The following is a 25,718-nucleotide window of genomic DNA, read 5'->3' as shown; positions in this document are numbered from 1 at the left end:
AATGTGGGTGTCCAAAGTAGGCACGTGTTCATCAGACCAAATGGCGTCTCTTCAATAATTTGGAGACGCCATTGTGTCGTCTGAGACATGCCTGGGGGGGCGACTATTTGTCACACGACATCAGTTCATTTCCTCTTCCTGTTTCATCTTAGAATCAGGATGACCCGACCAAGATGTTTCCTTAACTCTAACCAGGAAATGTGACCACCTTTAACAGCGGCGTGTCACTGGGGGGGTGCAGAGGTTACCCTCATATATTCCAATTTTGTACCCTTGCCCCTTGATGATATGACTGTCGAGGTCCTGGAAGGAGTATAAATACTTTTTTAAAATACCTTTATGTAAAAAATGGACTTTTCTATCACGGTTTATGGCAGCCTCGCTCTGATTTTCTTAACTGCCATTCACAAATTTATTCGGGAATTGAAAATCGGACGTAGAGCGCCATTCCTGAATTTGTTATATAATATATAATAATATATAATTATATATTATATATAGTATATATATTATATAATATATAATATTATTATTATATATAATAATAATAATAATACATTTTATTTTAAGCGCCTTTCAAAGCTCTCAATGACACTTTACAGTCATTGACAAGCATAGATACTATAATAAATAAAATTCAATTACGAATAGAATACAATAGTTCTGGTTGACCGTTTTGATTTTTCATGCTTGGGTGCTGATAAAGCGCTGGTCATGGCCTCTGACAATATTTTTACTATTTTCCACAAGGGGGAAGTATTTCCCTTTTTTTCCCATGCTAGCGCTTTGTTCCAGCTTCAGCTGTAGTTAAAGCGCTATATAAACCAATACAGAAGCTGCCCAACTTACAAACGAGATACGTTCCGAGCGGTCGTTCGTAAGGTGAATTTGTTCGTAAGTTGCTTCAGTGCTATATTTTCTATGAAATGTATGTTTAACCCATTAAGACCTGACCCATCAAAGACTATTCGCCAGAACTAGCCAGAAAATTTTGTTTTTTGGGAAGTGAGATAATAATAATAATAATAATAATAATATAATAATAATAATAAAACATTACATTTTAAGCGCCTTTCAAAGCTTTCAAGGACACTAATGTATTTACATATGTATTATATTATGTATGTATGTATGTATGTATGTATGTATGTATGTATGTATGTATGTATGCATGTATGTATGTATGTATTCACTCACTCAACCCGGAAGTAAATGAAATAGAAAGCTATTGTATAGTGAATAAATAGCTAAGAGATAGCCAGATTGCTAAAAGCTAGCCAGCTAGCCCGCAAACAGCCAGCCAGCTAGACAGCTAATAGTGAGCTAGCTAATAATAATAATAATAATAATAATAATAATAATAATACATTTATAAGCGAAAATTAATAAGCGCCTTTCAAAACTCTCAAGGTCACTTTACAGTCACGGGATAAGTTTAGACATGTAGTAAGACATATAGCTAGAACGCTAGCTAGCTAGCAAGCCAATAGAGCAATAATAGCTAGCCAACCAGCCAGATAGTTATTGTACGATATTACATGAAAGACAAAGAGAATAGACTTAGCATAGAATAAACTTCATATTTTATATTTAGAATTCTTTATTTAATGAACCTTTATATCAAAATCCACAAAAAAAGTGCTGAAATCGCTTTACGCACTTACACTTCATTCACCTACTGATGACTCCTCTACCGCTTCGCCATGTCTCGCCGTGACTTACATTCCGGAGAAGTTCTTCGGGGTCTGACTGGGACCTTTACTCTCAAGTCGAAACGACGTGCGGACAAGATGATGACTTTAACCACCTGGATATCTTACAGACACATCGACACTTTACCGGCCAATGCTGATAGAATGCGTGTGGGTGAGAGGGTACTATCCCAGTGGGGGGTAGTAGGTTTGCAGCCTGTAGATCGTCACTCGGTACGTCCCATCAATCAGCTATTGATATAGCATGATGCTGCCGTTTGCTCTGGAGATAAAAAAAAAAGGTAAAAATGAAGAGTTTTTATTCCATTTTCCAGTGAAAATTTTCAGTACCCACGTTTCAATACCCTCATTTTTCTTTTTGCTATCTTTGTGATTGCTTTATTTCCTGTATTCTCTTCCCACCTTCAAATCACATCTTAAAACCCACCTATTTAAAATCGCATTTTCTGTGTAGCTTCTCTCTTGTTTCTATTAATAATTGTAATTTTATTTATTATTGTATCTGTTTTTTTCTATGCTTGACTGTGGCTTTGAAAGGCGCTTGAAAATAAAATGTTTTAAGATTATTATTATGAAAGACGGCCATATTAAGCACTTTGTTACAGCTTCAGCTGTTGTTGAAGTGTGCTATAAATCAATATGTATTGTATTGTATTTTATTATACATTATTATTATTCATATACAGTGATACCTTGGCTTACGAACTTCATTGATTCCCAGACAGAGTGTGTAAGGCAAAAAGTGTGTATCCCAAAAATTAATTTCACATAGGAAACCATTAAAATGAGAATAATCCGTTCCCAGGGCCTCATAAAACATAATTTTCTACTTTCAAATTTTCTAAGCCTTAAAACTACACAAAATATACCTTATTGTATGTATACTAAATGTGTTATGGTATTATAATTAAAGAAATAAACTGTACTGTTTAATAAAGTCATTTGTGATGGTCGTTGATGGCTTGATGGAATGGAGTGGCCGGTTTCCTCAGCATTAAACACTTAATGAGGAACGTAACCTTCTTTCACCATCTTGAGGAATGATCCCTTGTGGGTGCTTTCTCTGTGATAATTTTATCTAGTTCCTCATCAAATGTGTTCTGTTTAGCTGGGTTGATAACTTTTTGCATCAAGTGTACAGATGGCTTGTGCGGGTTGTTTGTGGAGCCTGATTGATGGGATATTTTAACCTTGCAGTTTACACTCTGCCTTTGAACTATCAAAGTTGAAACTCTCTCATTGTCGTCTGCCTGTCTCTTTAATGTTTAAATCACCCCCTCACTGCTGCGTTCTTGACCAATCACATGGCTTTAACCAAAGACTGGGGGCGGGAAATAGAGGACAAAAACAGTCGGCTGCCATTTTGTTGTTAGAAGAACGGGCTCGTTCGTGAACGACACATCACTCATTGAGGCAGCTCCGTGTACGAAAACGTTTGTATGCCAAGGTAAAGTTCATATGCCAAGGTAAAATTTTCATAAATGTAACGTTCGCAAACCAAAAAGTTTGTAAGCCAAGGGGTTCGTAAACTGAGGTATCACTGTACATTGTTTTTTTGTTTTGTTTTTTTACTTGAAGATGGCGCCATCTTTACAGCAGCTAACAATAATAATAAAGGCTCATCAAATCTAATCTTTTTTTAGCACATCACTGGTAATCCGGGTGTTATTAAAAATATATATATATATCAACACCCACACTTTTCAACATAAAACAAGCGACCTATTTTTCGCCCCTTTCAAAAAAAAATGTAAACAAAATCACCCATAAAAATATCTTCACTGAAGTCACGCGAGCGTTCCTGACGTCACGCGAGATGACGTCTGAATGCATCCGATGAGTTGATGAGGAGCGGGTGTGTGTGTTAGTGGGGGGGGGGGGGGGGGGGTTGCATTGCTTTGCTCCCCCCCCCCCCCCCCCCTTCCCCTCCGACTGCCTGACACACATGTGGACATGAGACAGCCCCCTAGGTGTCTCACTTTCTCGCCATTTTACACCCGCTTCGTCTGCAGCCTGACGTCAGCGCGGCGTTGATTCGCTCCGGCGAGACAAGGGAAGGAGTTGGTGCGATTTCGCAGAGAACCACAGCGAGAGAACCACCGAGCGGGGCTTGACTATGCTCCACAAACCCGCCGGCCCCCCCTGTTTCCCCGCGTACACTCCGGACGCGACTCGCTAACTTCAGGTGAGTCACCAGGCGAGACACAAACCGACGACGCTTTACCAGCACTTTATATTTGAATAGAATTAATCAGAGGAGTCGTTTAAAACCATTTTCGCGTACTTTATTGCGCTCGTTCCTGTGCACCTTTCGACCTGTGTCCCCGTTCAACCTTACATAGTTGTTGACAAGCATGGACGACGTTTCTTACCTGAGACGAAAGGTCCTGAAAGTTAAGTTAATTTGGAAATGGCGAACGTGACGATAATTTCACCTCCAAAACACCGGCGACGGGCAGCACCCACCTGGAGTAGTTTTGGAAACCGAAGACCAGACGAGTATTTAAAACGAATAGCGTTTTACCATATGTGTGTGTATTACTTAATGACTCTTTAATTTTTATCTTTCAGGACTGCCCTATATCTGTCAACGCGTGTTTTTTTATTTGATTGACAGCCGTCTGCAAACGTGCCGTTAAATTGTTTGGCGTCATTTCCTCAGTGACCACCTGTGCGCCTACGAAAAGGACTTTCTGCCCCCCCCTTCATTGGAGCGTGCTATCGAATATCGAATGCATGTGTTGATTGTCACACTCACATGATCGCGTCAATTTGTACGATTAGGCTTCCAGCGGGATTGGCATGTTTTGAAATGCATAACGCGTTGTGCATGTCCCCCCGCCGCCGTCTAGACACGCGACGCGTGGCTTTTTTTGTATTATTAATAGCATAAGGCGCGTGAAAAAAGGCACCATTAGGCGCGCACGCGAGCGTGAGAGCGCAACAAGCATTTACGGATGGGGTGAGAGGTGGGGAGGTGGGGGGCGATCGTAAATTGGACGCTATTGGCAAAGCTGTAATAAAGATAACGTGGCGAATGACCTCCGTTGACTGACTGGGGGGGGGGGGGTGTCGTTTCGTCATCTCGTCTCGTCTCCTGTTTGCAATCGATGCGGTCGAGTGTACAGTACAGTCGGACTGTTTATTCAATGGTCATTTGTGCAAACAAAAGCTGTTGGAATGATGCGGTGCACATGATGGAATTATAAATGTTTTTTTTTTTCAAAGAATGGCTGTGATGTGGCCCCCCTCATTCCGAACCCATCCCATTTTTAGTGCTAAATGGCTGACATTGAGTGTATACAGTATAGATGTGATGGATCAATTGTCCATGATGCCACTTTAAATGAACTATTGATTTGGAAGTGGCAGTAGGTGGCTCAACGTGTTGCTCACATGACCCACTCCTTGACGAATTGTTAATTTTGGGATGTTTTAATTCTGCGGTGTAATGTCCCGCTTCTCCTCTATCTTCCCAGCCATTTTTTTGGCCACCGCCGTGTGATGGGAATACTAAGCAAGACGGCTATTTAATTTATAAAAAAAAAGGCCGCTTTGACGCTCTTTTGTGAGGCGGCCCTCAAATCTCGCCTGTTTAACCGGTCAGCTAAGGGAATGAAGACGTTTTTTTGCCTTTTTTTTCTTCTTACCTCTTCACGTGACACATGTCAGCCTGATTGGTATGCAGGGCAGCCAGGCGGACCGCTCACAAATTGTCTTTTCACCAATGTACAGTCACCGGCAATGTTCTTTTTGTCTTTTTAGCGTCACCGTGAGGGGATGTCGGAATTGAAAACAATATCACGATTTTTAACTTGTCATTCAAAAGTCTTTGACTGCTTTTTTTGTTGTAGTTGTGGTTTTGTTTGTTTTTAACTCATTCACTGCTTAGACGATGTGCAAAAATGTGTCCGCTCCGGTGCCAGGGCTTTTGTCATTGTCACTCGAATTCCAGGACCTGCAGAATATTGAGTTTTAGGATACCATAAACATTCAATACAGCGTTAGAAGCCTTAGATGTTCTTCTTTCATCAGAAAAAAATGAGTTAATTCCTAAGTTATATGGGTTTAGAGTTATCTGAGATTGAAATAGGGTGGCTGTACAAAAGGCGAATTAGCCTCCTTATGGGAGGGAAAAACATTACCAGAGGTCTGATCAGCACCCCTTCGCAAGAAAAAAAAAATAATCGGAACAAATTCGGGAACTGGCGCTCCATGTCATGCTTTTCAATTCCCGAATAAATTTGGGAATGGCAGTGAATGAGTTAATGTGATAAAACGCATGTAAAAAATGCCAACAAATAGTTTGCAAATGTTTTTTTAGGCAAAATGAAAAAAAAATCTCACTTTAGTTGTCACAATAAGGGAAAAATGAACGAAAAATTCGAGTGTGAAACCAGATAACGATTTGTTGGCCAATTGAATACAAACAACATGAAGGAAAAGTAAAAACTGTCGTAAAAATCCAACGTCAGAAATTGAATTGAGTTAATTCCTAAATTATATCGGTCTGGAGTTATCTGGGCTTGAAATGAGGGCAGCTGTCCAAAATACAATGCAATACATACATATGTGTTTGTATAGCGCTTTAACAATAGCTGAAGCTGGAACAAAGCGCTTACATGGAAACAAGGGAAGAAGGGAAAATATTGCCAGAGGCCATGACTAGCACTTTATCGGCACCCAAAGAAGAAAAAAACAAAACCCGAACAAATTAGGGAATGGCGCTCGCTCTACGTCATATTTTGAATTGCCAAATAAATTCGGCAGTGAATGATTTAAAAACATCCCGTCTTCCTTATTCTTACAGATTTCATCCGGTTCTCCACAGTAGCTCAAACCACTACGGAGCGAGCGGAAGGCTAGCCTCATGAGTTGGCCTCGCGGACTTCCATCGGCGTCATGGATTTAACAAAAATGGGTATGATCCAGCTGCAGAACCCCAACCACCCCACGGCGCTCCTTCACAAAGCCAACCAGATGCGTATGGCGGGGACGCTATGCGACGTGGTCATCATGGTGGACAGTCAAGAGTTCCACGCCCACCGGACCGTGTTGGCGTGCACCAGTAAAATGTTTGAGATCCTCTTCCACCGCAGCAGCCAACATTACACCTTGGACTTTCTCTCGCCAAAGACGTTCCAACAGATTTTGGACTACGCTTACACCGCCACGCTCCAGGCCAAAGTAGAGGACTTGGATGACTTACTGTACGCGGCGGAGATCCTGGAGATCGAGTATCTGGAGGAGCAATGTCTGAAGATCCTGGAGACCATCCAATCGTCGGACGAGAATGACGCGGAGGTCGGCGCGAACGACGGGAGCACCGAGGAGGACGACGAACGCAAAAGCCACAACGGAGTCAAGAGCTCCAAAAAACATTCCATTGAGAGTCTCTACCTATCAGGGACAGACCAGGTCTCCGCCATGTCCGGGATGGTGGACCAGAGTCCTTCGGTCTCCACGTCCTTCGGCGTCGCCAATCTGAGCCCCACCAAAGCCGCCGTGGACAGTCTGATGAGCATCGGCCAGACTTTGCTTCAGCAAGGTTTCGCCGTCGATCACGCTAACGCCCACCACCACCACCACCACCACCACCTCATGAGCGAGATCAAGACGGAAATGATGCAGGTGGACGTGGGAGGCAACGGACACGAAAGCATGGAGTCCGGCGGCTCCAGCAACGGCGAACGCGGCGGCGATGACCGCCACAGAGACGGCCCGGGAACGCCCACCAGGAGCAGCGTCATCACCAGCGCCCGCGAACTCCATTACGTCCGCGACGACGGCATGGGAGACCCTCAAGGCGAAGTCAGTCACATGGGCTTGGAAGCTATGGCCGGGATGGCCGAGAAACACCTGGCGTCGCTCTACTCCATCCCGGTAAACCACAAAGGCGACGCCGTCATGTCCATGCCGGTCACCATGGCGTCCGCCTTGCCCATGTCGCCCGCTTTGGCCATGTCGGTGGACTTTAGCGCTTACGGCGGACTGCTGCCTCAAAGCTTCATCCAGAGGGAGTTCTTCAGCAAGCTCGGCGAACTGGCCGTGGGCATGAAACCCGACGGCAGGAACCAACACGAACGCTGCAACGTTTGCGGTGCCGAACTTCCGGACAACGACACCGTGGAGCAGCACAGGTAGGACCGGTTTCGGCATTTTGTCGATTCGACGCCGCTTTGTCTTTTGCTGTTGTCATTTACTGGTTCGTTTATTTCATTTATGGCTGCATTCTTTTGCTAGACTGAGCATTGTGGCTAACGTGGCTAACGGTACCAGGGCAGTGTTCTGACAAGTTCGCTTTCGTACAACTGTCCAATTTTCTCCAACCAGAAATGACCTTGTAGCCCCTCCCCCCCCCTTACCCAATGAGTCTTGCTAATGATGGTCAGTCCTAGAAATGAGCGCTCGACCGCAGTCCCGGGACAGTGGAGGGCTAGTTAGCTAGCTAGCATGACGCGGTTGTTTTCACTTAGGGCTTTAAAAAAAAGGATTAAAATAATATCAATAAATAATTACATTAAATAAACAGACACATTGATACAAAAATAACTAAATAGATAAACATTAAAATAAATATAAAATAAAATAATAATAATAAAATAATATAATATAATATAAAATGTATTTGAACACCTACACTATCTGTAAGTAAAGAATCTGCTTAATATTAAAATAAATTCCTAAATTTATAAATAAATAACTTGATAAATAAATCAATACAAATATAATAATTAAACAAGTAAATAAATAATTAAATTCAATTAACAGGCAACTAACTAACGTAATCGATAAATAAATAATGAGATAAACTAATTAAAATAAAGAATATATAAATATATAAATACATAGATAAACAAATGTAAATAAATAAACAAATGTAAATAAATAAATAAACATACAAATAAATAACTACATTTCTAAATAAAAAAACAGATAAACAAATGCAAATAAATAATAAATAAATAACTACACATAAATTAAGAAGTAGATAAACAATGCTGTAAATAAATAATAAATATATATATATATATAAATATGTAGATAAACAAATGTAAATAAATAAAATAAACATATTAATAAATAAATATATAAATACATAACTAGGTTAGCAAATGTAAATAATACATACTTAAAAAAATATAAATAAATAAATAAATAAATACATAAATTAAAAAAATATCTAAACAAATACAAATAAATAAGTCAAACAATAAAAAAAAAAGAAAAATAAAAATGTGCCAAGTGTTGTGATAAATGCCAAAATAACATTTCCCAAAGCCTCACCAATTCTTTTGACTTATCTCTCCACGATGTACATACAAAGTCTTCCCTTTAACCTTTCTGCTAGGTCGCTAGCCTTCAATGTTTGGGCCAACCGAGGTTTTGAACCCCTGTCTACTCTTGTCGCACTTGTATCTTAATTAAATGAATACCCTCCATTTCCGAATCTCGCAGCGGGTTCGCTAGACTGCCAGCACAACTTCTCAAACGAGAAGTTGTTGCCCAAATGAAAGTCAAAGCAACTTTCCATCACATCACACACACGGTTTGCCCAAGTGTCCAAATCAAACGTTACGTCGCCGCGGAGGGTCCTGACTGCGCCGATTCCTTTTAAGATGTTTAATTTCAAGCCAACGAGAGTCGTGTTGCTTTTGACTAATTACCGCCGCCGCCGCGTCAGGGTCACCGCCGCCTGGGCAACAATCGCACCGGAGTTCACTTGGTTTCGGGCGGGTCACGTCAAACATGAGTGGGATTGTTTCCAGATGTGGCTCAGGTCAACGCGGTGCGCGAGGTGACCCCCAACGTATTTAGAAAACGCGCGCATGTTGGAAGCAACGCGCCAGAAAGCGCCCGTTTCCTGTTGAGATTTAGTTGCCACTCAAATGCACTCTGGTTTATATCAGGAAAATGAGCCAAATAGCCATTTTGTCATTTGAAACTGTCTCCACAAGTGGTTTATGTCGCCGGGAGGCTTTCTGAGAAACTTTTGTTTGCCTGCAAATTGGGGGGTGAACAACAGTGGGGGGTTTATTTTGTCATTTTTACAGTATTGCAGTGGTGATTTCATATGCATTTTTTCCAACGGTCCTCTTGCAATGTTTTTTTTTTTTTTTTTTTACACAAATGATGTAATATAGAAATGTTTTTTAAAAATCGTATTTTCATATTTCTCTTGATGAATATTTTTTTGGATTTTAAGAGCACACTTTACATATATGATCGGTTTCTAACTGTATGTCAAATTTCACCTATGGTCTAATTTATTTTTTTAATCAATTTGTAATTGATAACATATGTGAACATTGCAATTCTTTTTTTAAAAAAAAATTCAATTTCTACCAATTTGGAAAAAGTTTAGCATTCATATTTTACTTTGAAATATCGGGGAGAAAATGAATCTCGTGGAACAGGTTTATTTATTTATTTATCATTTATTTATTTGTTCATTTATTTTATTTTAATTTATTTATGTGTGTTTATTTATTTATTTATTTATTTATTTTTGTTTATTTATTCATTTAACTTGATGTGAAATTTCACTTATTGTCTAATTTATTTTCCAATCAATTTATAATTGATACACATATATACAATACAATTCATATTTTTTTAAATACAATTTCTACCAATTTGGAAAAAGTTTAGCATTCATATTTTACTTTGAAATATCGGGGAGAAAATGAATCGCGTGGCACAGGTTTATTTATTTATTTATCATTTACTTATTTGATTATTGATTTTAACTTAATTTATTTATTTATGTGTTTATTTATTTATTTATTTATTTGTTTGTTTATTTATTTAACTTGATATGAAATTTCACTTATTGTCTAATTTACTTTCCAATCAATTTTTAATTGATACACATACGTACAATACAATTCATATATTTTTTTTAAATGCAATTTCTACCAATTTGGACAACGTTTTGCATCCATGTTTTACTTTGAAATATCGGGGGGGGAAACGGAATCTCATGGTTAATGTAGCCACACAGAAGTATTTATTTATTTATTTATTTGTTTGTTTGTTTATGTGTATCTTTTATTTATTTATTTATATATCTAAAAAAAATATATTTATTTATTTATTTAACTGTATGTCAAATCTCACTGTTCGTCTACTTTTTAATCAATTTACAATTGATACATTTACATTAAATACAATTATATATTTTTTAAAATACAATTTCTACCAATTTGGACAGAGTTTGCATTCATATTTTACTTTGAAATATCGGGGAAAAAAACTGAATCTCAGTAGCCACACAGTATTATTTATTTATTTGTATGTCTATTTATTTATTTATTTATTTATTTATTTTATATTGGTTTATTTAATTTTATATTTGTTTATTTATTTATTTATTTATTTTATTCTATTTATGTTATTTTATCTAATTTATTTATTTTTCCTATGTTGCTTGTTTGTTTTCATCAGACGTCGGCGAGCCGGCTTTCTGTAGACCCGAACAATTTTGTTTGGTGATAAATTAGTACGGCGGAGTGCCCCTTGTCGTTTTTCTTTCGTGAGTTGTCGGCGCAGCATTTCGCGAAATCTCACCCTGAGAAATGAATCAATAAACACCAACAAGCGCGAGTGATTTATGGCGAGAAATGAATTCAAGGTGCTATGCTCAATAAAAATAATAATAATGTCGACTCTATTGCTATTCCAAACAGATCTAAAAGGCCTCGGTTTACAACAACAAAAAAGTAGCCATTGTCGTCCCGTCTCGTGCAAATGGCCGACGCCATTCCATAATATACCGAGCACAGGTGAGCGTTTGCAGAAGCAATCAGTTTTAAATTCTCCCAATACAGCCGGGCCACTTTAAGAGATGAGATGAGGATTTCATACCCCCCCCCCCCCCCCCCCCGCACCCCCATACCTCTTTTATTTTGTGTGTTTGCTTACTCCCGCTATTCCCATTATTGCTTATTTGATTCAACGGTGGTAGAAATAATCACACCCGCATTAACGGTGCTTTGCTGTTCATTACTTTTGCGACGGTGACGGCGGCGCTCGCTCGCTCTTCCGTTTCCTGTCCTTCTACGGAGGGCGCTCTAATAACCCAGGGGGGGCACCAGGTGTTTAAACAGCGGGGCTCTGAGGCTCTTATCTGTGCATATCAGAGCAAGGGGGGAGTCGGATGGGGGGGGGGGGCGATAACCCCTGGCGCCCCCTCTTCGGTAAACCAAGCCGCAGATTGAGTCCAGATAGAGGCGTGTGTGGTTTGTGGCAGGTGATCATGTTGTGTCCGCACACATGCTCTTCGGCGCTGGGGTGAAGCCAGCGGAAAAGGTGTTTGGTTGCTTTTGGCAGACATTGACCCCGGTGTGTCTTGGCAACGACCGAGTGGTTACGACTTCCTTGTTATTATTTCAGTTGACACCCCCGACCTCCGCGACCGTCTTGCTCCAGTGTGCATCGGACCAGAGAACGTTTGGTTTGTGCATATCCGTTACAAATCTGTGGATCGTGATGACCGACTATGTGGGACAGTCGGACCTCATTTCAACCTTTTCGCCACTGTAACGTTCAAATTTGATAGGTTCATTTGCCATTTTTACAATTTTTGCTGACACTTTTGCAAAGTCCATCCATCCATCCATCCATCCATTTTCTGCCGCTCGCAGTAGCTTTAGTAGGTAAGCCCAGACTTCCCTCTCCCTAGCCACTTCATCCAATTCTGGCAGTTTCTGAGTCGTTCCCAGATCAGCTGTAGTCTGCAGCGGTCGTCCCTGGGGTCTCCTGCCAATGGGACATGCCTGGAAGACCTCACCAGGAAGGCGTCCAGGAGACTTCCGAATCAGACGCCCGAGCCACTTCATCTTTATAATGTAAACTTGATGATATCCACCAGATTTATTCGAACTAGTGAAAAGGCTTTCATTGCAACGAAAGCTAACTGCCAACTTATTTTTTAATACAATCTACAGCCCTCTGTTGCTTATCGACGGGGCTGGTCGACGGTACTGGTCGACGGTTCTGGTCGACTGTACTGGTCAACGGTACTGGTCGACTGTACTGGTCGACTCGCCCATGCCCAATCTTGAGCATTCCACAACTGTAAAAAAATTAACAATTTTCACCAAAAAGTCTCGCATCTTTGACGGACCTTTGGCCAATGTATCTCATTCTTCCAGCAGAGTATGTCATCCTTGAGAGACACTATTTTGTCATCTGCCCAGATAATCCGACCCCTTCACCCTTAACCAGCAGTTCAAAAAGGAAATCAGACAACGTTGTGGAGTCACTAAACAACCCCGAAAAAAGCTTTTCGGCAGGTGCCTTCTTCGCTTTGCTCTGGAACCAAAGCTGACTTTTGTTTACAGCCCTGAGGATGCGACGCTTTGACCTGCCGCCAAGCTTTAGCCGCTACCGAGCCAACCTTTGGCTACGGCCCAATTATAGACCAACTTTAAAAGGCTCCGCTTGAACGGTAAAGATTTACACCGCCATTGCTCTGATCTCAGACCCCGTGCTCTGTCCCGACTGTTAAGATGGGGGAGATGTATCGATTAGAGACTTAACACGAAGGGGCGGTGGGGAGACGCCTGCGTCTTGTCAGAGCAACCACACACATACAACCACTCTAAACGTATTTGGGTCCGGATCTTTTTTGCTTCGTAACGTGCTCCTGTTGCTAATTCCGAGAGAGCGACAAGGTCCCCGTTTTGGAATCGGGTGGCCGAGGTAATGATCTAATTGGCAGCCTGATTAGATCACCTCCCTTCCTGAGATAAGAGTGGAAGGAGGCGCTTTGCGCAATAAAAGTTAGCAGCTTGACCCGACGCGACCAGCCGCTGGCGTTCGCGGACACGGCTGGTGGTCTTTTGTCTCTGTAGGGGAACTTGGTTTTTTTGGTAGTATGGTAGTATGTACATCATGTACATGGCTTTGCGTGTGTCCATTTTTTTTTGTTTTGTATCGTCCTGAAAGGGAGCTCGAAGGGAGTGCTAATTGTGGCGCGTTATCAGGTGATATGCAAATGCTTTATCGGCCACTTAACTGTTTTGATGTCTATCTCCTTACCGCAGAAGCGTCTGGCCGCTTTTGACAGTGGTCAACGGAAGCTCAATGTGTGTATTTAGTAGCGTGTTCTTTTAGCATTCATTCAATTCCCCAGCGAGACATCTGTATCGAGGTTTTCCTTTTTTTTTTTTTTTGAAAACCGCAGAAAGAATTACAGCCTCAAAGATGAATAGGTTTTACTTAAGAGTTCATAGAACCTTGGACCCGCTCCGCTCTGGGTTCTAATCCCATCGATATCCCATTAGCATCCCCTCTCCAGGTCCCCGCTACATAAAAAGAAACGTGCCACCCCACCCCTACCCCCAGCCTCTCTGATTCTGCCACTCTGGCAGACCATAGAGAGGATCTCCACAATGAGTATATGTGTAAGAGCCAGAGGGCTAACCCGAGTGTGCTCACAAATATCCTCTGTGTGTGAAAAAAAAACCTGGGGAGGGCCCCCAGCCTCCATGGGAAGTATCAAACCAGAGGCCCCGCGCAGCCCGCGGTGAGAGAGCGTCTAATTAGCCTCTTTGTTGCTACTTGAATGGCTCGCCGGCGATTGGCAAAAGAGGCCCCAGTGGAGTGATAGTGGCGAGCTAAGAAGCTAGTCATAAAAATTAGCCCATTCTCCGCGCCGTCACCTGTTACAAAAGCGCTCTCAGGTAGGAAAGTGAGGAGATTGGGAAGCTCTTCATCCGCTGAGCGGACAGCAGGTGGATGCTAAAGTAGCTACTGGATTTTTCGCAAAAACCTTTTTGATTATTATTAATTTTTTTTAACTATGTTACTTCCAGGTTGAGTGAACGCTGGCGCGTGTGGCTGCCGCTGCTCACCTGCAGAAAAAATATCCTGTTACTATAAAGTGTCCTTGAGAGTTTTGAAAGGCGCTTATAAATGAAATGCATTATTTATTATTATGAATGCAGACACTAAATAAATACAGACAGTAAATAGAGTCAATAAATAAATACATAAAATACAGACAGTAAATAGACAGTAAATAAATACAGACAATAAATAAGTAAATAAATACATAATTAAATACGGACAGCAAATAAATACAGACAGTGGATACTGTAAATAAATGCAGACAGTAAATACAGATACAGTAAAGTCTCGTTATATCGATATCGGGTATATCGATAGTCCCGGTTATATCGATACTATTTCTATGCACGCACGGAGAAAATTACATGCAAACAGGGTCGGATATATCGATAGTCCCGGTTATATCGATATTTTTTCGGACTCCCTTGAATATCGATATAACGAGACTTTACTGTAGTAAATAAATGCAGACAATAAATACGTAAATACATACAGTAAATCAATACAGACAGTAATTGAACAAACAAAATAAATACATACATGAATAAATAAATGCATAAATGAATAAATACATACATACATAGCTGGAGGTAGCAGAGCTGAAGATGTTGAGGTTTTCTTTGGGAGTGACCAGATTAGATAGAATCAGGAATGAGTCCATTAGAGGGACAACTCATATTAGAAGCTTTGGAGAGAAAGTCCAGAGAGGCCAGACTGAGATGGTTTGGACATGTCCAGAGGAGAGAGAGTGACTATATCGGGAGAAGGATGCTGAGCCTTGAACTGCCAGGCAGGAGACCGAGAGGAAGACCGAAGAGGAGGTTTATGGATGTGGTCAAAGAGGATATGAAGGTACAATAAAGTCTCGTTATATTGATATTCAAGGGAGTCCGAAAAAATATCGATATAACCGGGACTATCGATATATCCGACCCTGTTTGCATGTAATTTTCTCCGTGCGTGCATAGAAATAGTATCGATATAACCGGGACTATCGATATATCCGATATCGATATAACGAGACTTTACTGTAATTGGTGTGAGAGAAGAGGATGCACAAAACCGGGATAGATGGAGGACATTGATTCGCTGTGGCGACCCCTGAAGGGAAAAGCCGAAAGGAAAAGAAGAAGAAGAATAAATACATACAGAATGACTGAAATAACTAAATAAATGATGGATCACTGAAATATTTAAAAAAATAAAGCGTTTCCTCAATATACCAAAAGATACGCCCAGAGAGCGCACCTACAAAAATTCTACAACAACAAACAAACATTCCTTTTATTCCAACTTTTCCCCGCCCCCACCCCTCCATTCCAACGCCCCGCCAGGCAAGCATCGAAGCGCGTTGATGAAGAGTGTCAACTCGGGCTCTGCGCTTTCCCTCCCCACACCGACTGGTCCCTAAATTGAGGCTGTAATCCAAGAGGGATCAGTTGGGTAAATCACGTCATGAAGCTTCAAACCATAATTGATTTATGTATTTGCTGACCGAAGACACCCGCAGAGATTAAGCCGAGGAAGAGAACTCATGATGGATAGGTCGCCTGCCCCTCACATGACAGCTGGCGGCAGGGGAAGGGGGGTGGGCTGCACACCGTATGCTAGAAGACGTAGATTAAGGAGTAAAGAAATGTAGACGATAGCTATGGGTGACTATTTAATGCCAGATGTCATACAGTAAAGTATCGTTATATCGATATCGGTTATATCGATAGGACCGCTTATTACGATACTATTTCTATGAACGCAAGGAGAAAATTACATGCGCGCAGGGTCGGATATATCGATAGTCCCGGTTATATCGATATTTTTTCGGACTCCCGAGAATATCGATATAACGAGACTTTACTGTATTTCGAAGCATTGCATATTCACGACTAATTTTACGTCGCACCTGGGAGGAATTTGCCGGAATTATTTTATGCTAGCATAATCGGATTAAACGGGTTCAATATCAACAAAAAAAAATCACATTTCATTGACTAACCTGTGCCCACGTTGCAGTTTAACTCATTCACTGCCGGACATGTGCAAAAATATCCACTCCTGTGCCAGGGTTTTAGTCATTTTCACTCAAATTCCAGAACCCACAGAATAGGGCACCTCAAAAAAGAATTGTAACAAGGGCACGGAAAATCCTACTTGACCCTCCACACCCTGCCCACCACCTTTTCCAGCTACTCCACTCTGATTCTGAATATTGAGTTTTAGGACTACATAAACATTCAATGCAGCGTAAGAAACCTTAGATTCTCTTCTTTCATCAGAAAAAAACAGTTAATTCCTATGTCATCTAAGATTGAATTGGGGGTGGCTGTACAAAAGGCTTGTGGAAGGGAAAAAACATTGCTAGACGTCTGACCAGCGCTTTATCTGCACCCCCCCCTGCAAGAAAAAACTAAAACCCGAACAAATTCGGTAATGGCGCTCCATGTCCTATTTTCAATTCCCGAATATATTCGGGAATGGCAATGAATGAGTTCATGGTGCCTCCCCGTGTAGTCACTCGAAAGTGGCGAATCTTCACCTAGCCTAGCGATCCAGTCATGGGGAGAGAAATCCCATGTGTTCTTGCCTAAAGTTTCCATACGCCATAATTGCAAATGTCTAAAATTTCAAAACATCTTGCTCACAGTCAAATCAATCAATTTTCCGTGTCATCGTCAGGAAGCACCAAAAAAAATGTCGGGCAAGAAATTTTTGACGCACAAAAAAAATATTTAATGGCACTGAAATACCCACGAAATATGTTGACAACCCGCCAATGTGTTTTCTTTTAAATGCGGATTAACGTCATCAATCTGTGCGCAACTTTATTGAAATGCCATGTTACAGATGAGGCAAACTTAAATCGACAGGAACAAAATGGCCGCCGCTTTCTGATATTTAACGCTGAGACGTTCGGAAGGCCGTTTGTCAGCTCGAGTGGTGACGAAGAAAGTTATGATTTTGTCCTTCTCACCTTAATTTTCCGGCTAAGATTGTACTATCTTGGAGGCGGTGCGCTCGTTTTTCTGGAAATCCCTTGAATGTCTCCCCTCTTGACACTTGATGGCCGCCGTCTCTCTCGCTCGCTCGCTCTGTCAGGCATCTTCAAGGTCTCCCTTGACCGCTTCCAGATTGTTTTGTGTTTGTCTGTTTGTCCCCTAGGCGAGCAAAGGCGACAATGGGATAGTAAAAAGGGGTGGTGGTGGTGTTGAAAGGGGAAAAAAAGGTGTGGGGGGGTTTGTAGGGGTAGCCATTCCATTTTGTGAACTGATCGCTGAAGCTGGTGTCTTTGGCGTGCCATGACTCAAGCGGCATCATTTCTGTCGCCGCTGTCTCGCCGCCGAGCTTACAAATGACGTCGTATACTTGCCACCGTGTACCATTAGGCATGCAGTAAAGCTAGAGCGCCCCCCCCCCCAAAAAAAAAAAAAAAAAAAACTCCCACTTGCGCTTTTACCGAGTGCCGCTTATGGCGCAGGCCTTCCTTCAGCAGGTGTTTTAGGGTGCTTATCGGCCACGTCTTGCGGGCCCCTTATCTGTGGCCCTCAGCTTCCTGCATCCTCTCACTCGCATGCCTCCGAGCGGGGATATATTTCACTTAGCCTCTGACCCGAAACCTCCCCTCTTCGTGTCTTTTCGTCTCTCGGCATCCCCTCTCGCCGCCTCGTGCGCTCACTTAGTGGCGATGGTTCACCGGCACACGCGAAGACATTACCTGTTTTGAGCTTAAAACTATTCCTTGTCGATACGTAGCAAGAAATGTCCTCAAAATTACTTTTTTAAGGATATATAACATTTATTTTTACATTTTTTAAACCACATTAAGAATATCTAGACTAGCGTTATCGTCGTCAAATCCAGGCGCTAACGCTAGCTTCTTGAAATGATTTTCAACAAAATGGCCGCCAAGTACGATGCATGATACTGTATGGACATTTATAAGTGTAAATAAAAACATGAAATGGTATATGTTAAAAAGGACTGTAGTGTTTTTGGGATGATTCTTTGCCATTTAAAACAAAAATTTAAAAAAATACAGCTTAAATTGTCCAATATTGTTGTTGTCTGTTGGAGCCGCTTTACATCCATGAAACACCCTCAAAATTACTTTTTACTGATATATCAAATTCATTTTTACATTTTTTAACCACTTTAAGAATATCTAGACTATCGTTATCGTCATTGGAAAGTACGGACGTACCTCGAGGAGACATAAACAAATCCGGGCGCTAACGTTAGCTTCCTGAAATGATTTTCAACAAAATGGCCGCCAATGACAATACACGATACTGTATGGACATTTATAAGTGTAAATAAAAACATGAAATGGTGTATGTTGAAAAGGGGTTGGACTGTAGTGCTTTTGGGGATGATTCTTTGCCATTTAAAATAAAAATAAAATTAAAATACAGCTTAAATTGTCTAACATTGTTGTTGTCTGTTGTAGCCGCGTTATGTCCAACGGAATGGTCCCAATTTTTAGCCCCCCCCCTCAGCATTCTCCTCTGCTCCCACGTCCCTCGCCAGAGACAAAGGCTAAAGTGTCTCAGGACGGGGTTGCGCTCCTGGCTTGGAGGTGGGGTGGGGTGGGGGTGGTTTGACCCCTTCGGAGAGTCTAACAAGGGCCATTTTTTTCTTCTTCTTGTCCCTAACTAATCCCCCATTCCGAGTGGGCCCAATGGGGAAGAGAGCTCACTGGCTAACGCCCGTGAGGAGCGTTATTGTGAGAACCAGGCTCCGTTACACTAGACCGGACGCGTGGGGGATCAGATCCAGTGTGGGGGTCAACCCTGGACCGGTTATTTACAGTATGGCTTTTCATTGGCCGGGTGTAACGGGAACCCGGCGAGGGATGAGAGTCAGGAGGGCGATGTGAGGGGACGACCACTGTTTGTGTTCAGTCAGGCCTCCATTATGGGTCAAAGAGCACCGAGGGTGGAGTGAGGAGGGGGTTGGGTGGGTTAGTAGAGGTTGCGGACCTGACTTTTTTTGTCTGTGCGATGTTGGGGGAAGTTGCTGCTGGGTCAGGAAACGTTAGATGCAGACCATAGTGTTCAATTGGTTAAACAAAATGGATGAAATGGAAAAAACAGATTGGGAATTTGAGTTTTTTTTAACTCATTTACTGTCAGACATGTACAAAAATGTGTTCACTCCAGTGGCAGTTTTTTTTGGTCATTTTCACTCAAATTTAGGGACCCACACAATATTGAGTTTTAGGACTACATAAACATTCAACGCAGCTTAAGAATCCTTAGACTTTCTTTTTTTCATCAGAAAAAAATAGTTAATTCCTAAATTATATGGATCTGGAGTTATATGAGCTTCAAATGGGGGCAGCTGTACAAAATACAATACATAAATGTTTATATAGCGCTTTAACAACAGCTGAAGCTGGAACAAAGCGCTAGCATGGAAAAAAACAGAAATGCTGCCCCCTTGTGGAAGGGAAAAAACATTGCCAGAGGCCGTGACCAGTGCATTATCGGCACCCAAACAAGAAAAGAAACAAAACCCCGAACATATTCGGGAATGGCGCTCTGTCATATTTTCAGTTCCTGAAAAAAATCGTGAATGGCAGTGAATGAGTTAATCAAGAACAAAAAATAAGTTGACTGATTTTTTTTTTGTGCAGGGAAAAAAATCTTAAGTTAAAATATTTGATTCGCCGTAATGGCCTCCCAAAATAAATATGGCGACGCACTATATTCACCAATGACTCATCTGCTACCAATTTTCCTCTATTTGCGAATCATTTAACTTCCCTGTAATGTGTTTATTTATTTGGTTTTTTTTTCCCGTGACTGGATCTGCATCTATATCCCCGATGAAACCATCCATCAGGTAAAACTGGTTTGCGAGTGAAGCTTTGCACTCCGGACAATCGCAAAGGGGCTTTCGGGCTGTTTAGATGACTCGACAGTTGGTGATAACTCAACGGCAAAACCACTGGGATCGGTCTCGCGTTGACCGACAAAACTTGACCCCTCTGTAGGAGGGATTCCCAAACTAGGCCATTTTTTTAAAGACGGCGTGTGAAGAGGAGTTGCCTGAGCTGTATTTTAAAGTGAGCTTCAATCCCACCTCAATGTCACCAACTTCAATTAAAAATGCTAGGCTAGTCTGACTAATCTTGCTATAACCTTAGCATCAACCTCTCCGATCTAGCAAACCACCCGCCGAGATGTACCGTAATGACAACACCTGGAACAAGTTTTATTATTTTTATTGGGACAATGACAGTAAGAGGGGGGTGAGAGGTCAGCAGGCAAGAACTTTACAGATGAAGCAAGGCTTCGGTTGTTGGTGAAAGGGGTGGGGGGGTGTATACCCCCCTCAAGCCTCCCACCTCTCACCCCTATTGTCCAACGGAAGCACAAAGGCGGCTGTCAAAGTGTCCGGTGGGGCAGCGCTTTGACCCAACTTGACAAATCAAGCAAAGTAATGGGTCTATTTTCTTACAGCAGCCATTTTGTTTTGAAGCGGTGGTGTTTTGTAGTTATTTTTTACTCATCTGAATTCCAAAAGTGTGTCATAGGTGGTCTGATTTTTGTTGAAAAACTATTTTCAGGCATACATCGAAAACAAACAATAGTGGAAAATGGGGTAGAACTGAAATGGGCCTTCTGGTGCTTCATGACTACGTATCCATACGCCTCGTCACAGTGAATTGGTTAGGCGACGTACGTTAGCTTGAAACGTCATAAACTGAAGACACTTTTGTGGTCTTCAGGCACTCTGCGACTTTAAAGGACTGATCGAGTTAAGTGAGAGTCCGACGGGTCCTGAATAGAGATCGGAAGTTACCACGACAAATATATATCGGATATTACACCCTGCCGCATGTGACGGAAAGACCTCGTTTCGCCACCGGCTGTCTGATTGGCCGTCACGTGTGTAAAAATGTAACGTAACTCCGAATGTTTGGAAAATAAATCTTGTCGCTGCCTCGGGAAGGCAACATTTCTCCTCGGGGACCTGACCCGTGCCGGACACCCGCCGTTTCGGCGCTCGCCCTCGGGCTGCCGGATCAGGGTTTTAAAAAGCAGAACCAATAGGCAAATAAACCAGTTCAGCTGAAGGATTGTCGAATTGGCATTAGCTTGCCATTTTCGTCAAACTTTTCTGCCCCCCCCCCCCCCCCCCCCTCGACCATCATAGATCTGCTTAGTCATTCACGATTTTCGGATACCGCAAAGGATCTGTAAGTGGAAATTGAACAGCACAGTCCAAGTTCTGTGGGGGGTAGGAGTGGGTCAGTGGACATGGTGCAGCTTTCACATGGCCCTGAGGTCTTGACCCCCACCTTTGTTGACCATATTCAACCCCCTACTCCCCTCGTCCGCCCTCTTCTTAGCGAGGCCCGAAGCCCCTTTGAGCAGAGCCCTCAACCCCCCGCCGTGAGCGCCCCTTCAGCACATTAATGGTGGCACTGGAACTAATTGCCCAAACTTAGATGTGCTTTAGACACTCCGATTGCTTCAGCTGCCAAGGCGTACACAAACATAACCCCCCCCCCCGTTGAATACCCCACTTTCACATCATCCCAAGCAGAAGAAAACCTTCAAAAGAAAAATCGGGGGGAAAATCAGAGTCTTGGTTGTCTTTGATCGGGCTTTCGAGAGTTCTGCCACCGTTTCGCCGTGGTTCTACGCCATGTTTGATGACCCTGCGCTGTGTATAAACGGCGTCAAGTGGGGTCTAGTGCCAGACTGTCCCAGTTCGCACCGTCACGTCTGCCGTCTACTTGGATGCCTCATGTATCGCGCCTGTTCAAAGAGGAAAGAAGGACCGGAAGGCATTTTTACGATTTTATTGGCTCGGGAAGAAGCGTTTTGTTGTCGAGGTGTCGAAATTGTTAGCTCTGTCCAAGACCGCACGGTCGGCTGGTGTTAAATTGGGATGGAGGCGGGACTCGAACTGGACTAAGAACTGTACATGTGTGATGTGCAGTGGGGGCGATGGGAATACGCAGCTTGCTGATTTGGGCAATTTGTTGTCGGACTCTTGTTGCTTCTCTGTTGGACTGATCTTGGTGTGATGCGGCTTTGCACAGAAAAGTGTTAAAAACTAGCATTAGCATTAGCACTATCATCAGGCAACTTCTGGTATGATCTCATTACCCCATTTTTCAGATGACACCCACCGGTGCGTCCCGATATCGCAGTTGTGTAGAATTCGACAAACGTTCTCGCTGTATCTCATCTCGGTTCTACCTCCGACAATAATCCCCCCCCCCCCGTTGTGTCCATCATATAGCAAAAGTTTGAAATTCCCGCCCCTGCTTCCAATCTCTTAGATGTGGTCTACTGTCTGTTCTTCCCCTTTTCCCGTTCTTGACTGGGATTTCACACCGTTTACATAAAACCTACACCAGGCTACCGTCTGCAACCACGGAAAGTCCTTGTAAAGGTTTTTCATTGGCACTAAATGCACTCTGTTAATGACTTTTTTTGTGTGTGTGGGGGGGGCAGGGGGTTGGGAGGGTTAATCCGGTGAGCTCGGTGGAGTGTGTTTGCTGATTTGACTTTCCGCCAGCGAGAATAATAATGTTGATAAGAATACACATTTCTTTGTATAGAACAGTGGTTCTTAATCTTGTTGGAGGCACCAAACCCCACCAGTTTCATATGCTCATTCACCGAACCCTTCTTCCAATGACTGTGTTAGTAGGCACAGTCTAGACTGACAGATGGACCTCTGTGGCGGAGGATCCACCGAACCCCTGAGACGGACTCACCGAACCCCTAGGGTTCGATCGAACCTAGGTTAAGAACCAACACAATTAGAAACACGTTGTTTGTTTGTCAACTGGGGAGCCAAAAAGCCGGATTTCCAATCAGTAATACGAGTTGATTTCTCTGTTCGCGTAAATCACCCATCTGCCTGATTTTTAGTAGCTTTTGCGTTCATTGGGGTGGCTTATTCCAAATGACGATGGCGCGAGAAGTGTTAGCCACTTGATCGCAGGGTGTCTATGCCCCCTCGCCCTCCAAAAAAGCACCTTTTCAAAGTAAAAATCCCACCTTCTGGAAAATTGTCTCTTGGATCCATTTATTTTCATCATTATCGGCATCTTTGGGATGTGTGAAAAAATTCAGAATTTGTAGTAGCTAGCTTGAATAGTGCAGGGAAAAAAGTGCCATAAATCCATCCCCACATATTAGGGTTTGAAATCCGCCTCAGGTCATCTCATCTGTGAGTTCGGAGAACAAATCACTCCCCACCGCCTTGCCTACAGAAAACCATCTGTCCATAAATTAAATCGGCGAACGAATCGTTCATCGTGATGAATGTTAAATACTCAAAAAGTTGAATCTTTAAATCCCCAAATCATCCACCCGATTTAACGCGGCGTCGGATACCAACTTCTCCCTAAAAAAAACAACCCGAATCGCAAAGGGACAACCCAAAAAAGAGATGAAGAAATATGACGCAAGGGGACGGCCCGGCGTAGCAACGCCTTCCCGCGCCCTTGCGTCTACGCGAATCGACACGCGATCGACGTGCGTGCGCATAATGTCGGATTACTTGTGATTCAAGTTGGCGGCCATATTTTGGATCCCACTGCCAGTTAGAATGATGAAATACTCCTCCAAAAGTTAGCGGCGCTAACTCTTTTTCGCTAATGCAGTCTGAATAAATACCATTTTTTTCCCCATACACCGACTTACAAATGAAATGTATTATTAGTATTAGTATTATTATTATTATTATTGTTATTTCTAGCATTTGTTAGCTATTTGCTACCTATTAGCTCTGTCTGGATAGCTATCTATCTATCTATCTATCTATCTATCTATCTATCTATCTATCTATCTATCTATCTATCTATCTATCTATCTATCTATCTATCTATCTATCTATCTATCTATCTATCTATCTATCTATCTATCTATCCAATGACTATGTGAATCAGTTTTAGTTTTTTTTCAAATTAAAAGCATATATTTAATGGTCAGTTTTGATGTAAAAAATATATATATCTAAAAAAAATCAAAATCAATCATCAGATTCATTTGATAATTGATTAGATGTTGATCATTGCACCGCTCATATATGTTTGTACAAAACGTATACATGTATGTATGTACTGTATTTTTCACATTGGCCTATTTGTAATTTCTTTCATACATTGGGTGCAGCACATTATAAGACGTCATCTACAATGCATCCACTAGATGGCGCTACGCTCGACAATACCAACAGAACGATCAAATGTCAGTCAAACAAAATGGCGACACGGTGCAAGTTATAACTCGTAAACATCGAATTCTATTTTTCATTTTACAAATGGTAAAATGTGACAGAAAAAAAGAGTTCGTCTTTCGATCTCGGTCCGTATCGACAGCGAGTGATAAAATTATTCGATTTGCTGAAAAATGTGTATTTGTCGCACAACTAAGGCACGTTTTCTTGAACCGCGCAATGAAAAGAGCCCCTTGTAAAACGACAACCTTGCTACAACCCTGGCGAGAGTGTGACACGCATAAAACACGACGACGTTACATTTGTTAACACTCCAAGCTTGAATGCGTTCTCACCACGTCTTTTTTTTTCCTGAACTTTATTCAAAGCAAACTCCTTTCACGGCTTTGTTATCAGTCACAATGTCCAAGCGCCAAATTTTTACCTTTAAACACAATTTAAATTCGTTTCTGGCAACGTGACTCATCCTTGAATGTATTTTTGCTCAACATAGCGGATATTTCATATGCCGGTTATATAGAGGGCCAGGGTTGTAGTGGTTGGGGGGCTTTGGAAAAAAAAATACAGTGATACCTCTGTTTACGAACCCCTTGGCTTACAAACTTTTCGGTTTACGATTTATGAAAATGTTACCTTGGCATACGAACTTTACCTTTGTATACGAACTTTTTTTGTACACGGGGCTGCCTCAATGAGTGATGTGTCGTTCGCGAACGAGCCCTTTCTTCTAACAACAAAATGGCAGCCGACTGTTTTTGTCCTCTATTCCCCGCCCCCAGTCTTCGGTTAAACAACGTGATTGGTCAAGAACGCAGCAGTGAGGGGGGAGGAGGGGTGGTTTAAACATTAGAGAGACAGGCAGACAACAGTGAGAGAGTTTCAACTTTGATAGTTCAAAGGCAGAGTGTAGACTGCAAGGGTAAAATATCACATCAATCAATCTCCACA

General features: G+C 42.1%; 1 protein-coding gene across 1 annotated transcript in view; it reads left to right on the top strand.

Annotated features, from left to right (window-relative positions):
* Positions 1–3,765: 3,765 nt before the first annotated feature.
* Positions 3,766–25,718, top strand: part of zbtb16a (zinc finger and BTB domain containing 16a) — a 136,369-nt gene continuing 114,416 nt past the window's right edge. The window contains exons 1-2 of the mRNA XM_089017182.1: positions 3,766–3,897; positions 6,523–7,852. Coding sequence (XP_088873308.1) covers positions 6,615–7,852 — 1,238 coding nt within the window. The 5' untranslated portion in view covers positions 3,766–3,897; positions 6,523–6,614. The remainder of the gene's footprint in view (positions 3,898–6,522; positions 7,853–25,718) is intronic.

The sequence above is a fragment of the Hippocampus bargibanti genome, linkage group LG16, assembly GCF_051943395.1.
Source record: "Hippocampus bargibanti isolate YZ-2025 linkage group LG16, ASM5194339v1, whole genome shotgun sequence".
NCBI classification, from domain to species: Eukaryota; Metazoa; Chordata; class Actinopteri; order Syngnathiformes; family Syngnathidae; genus Hippocampus; species Hippocampus bargibanti.
This window is presented reverse-complemented; position numbering and strand designations above follow the sequence as displayed.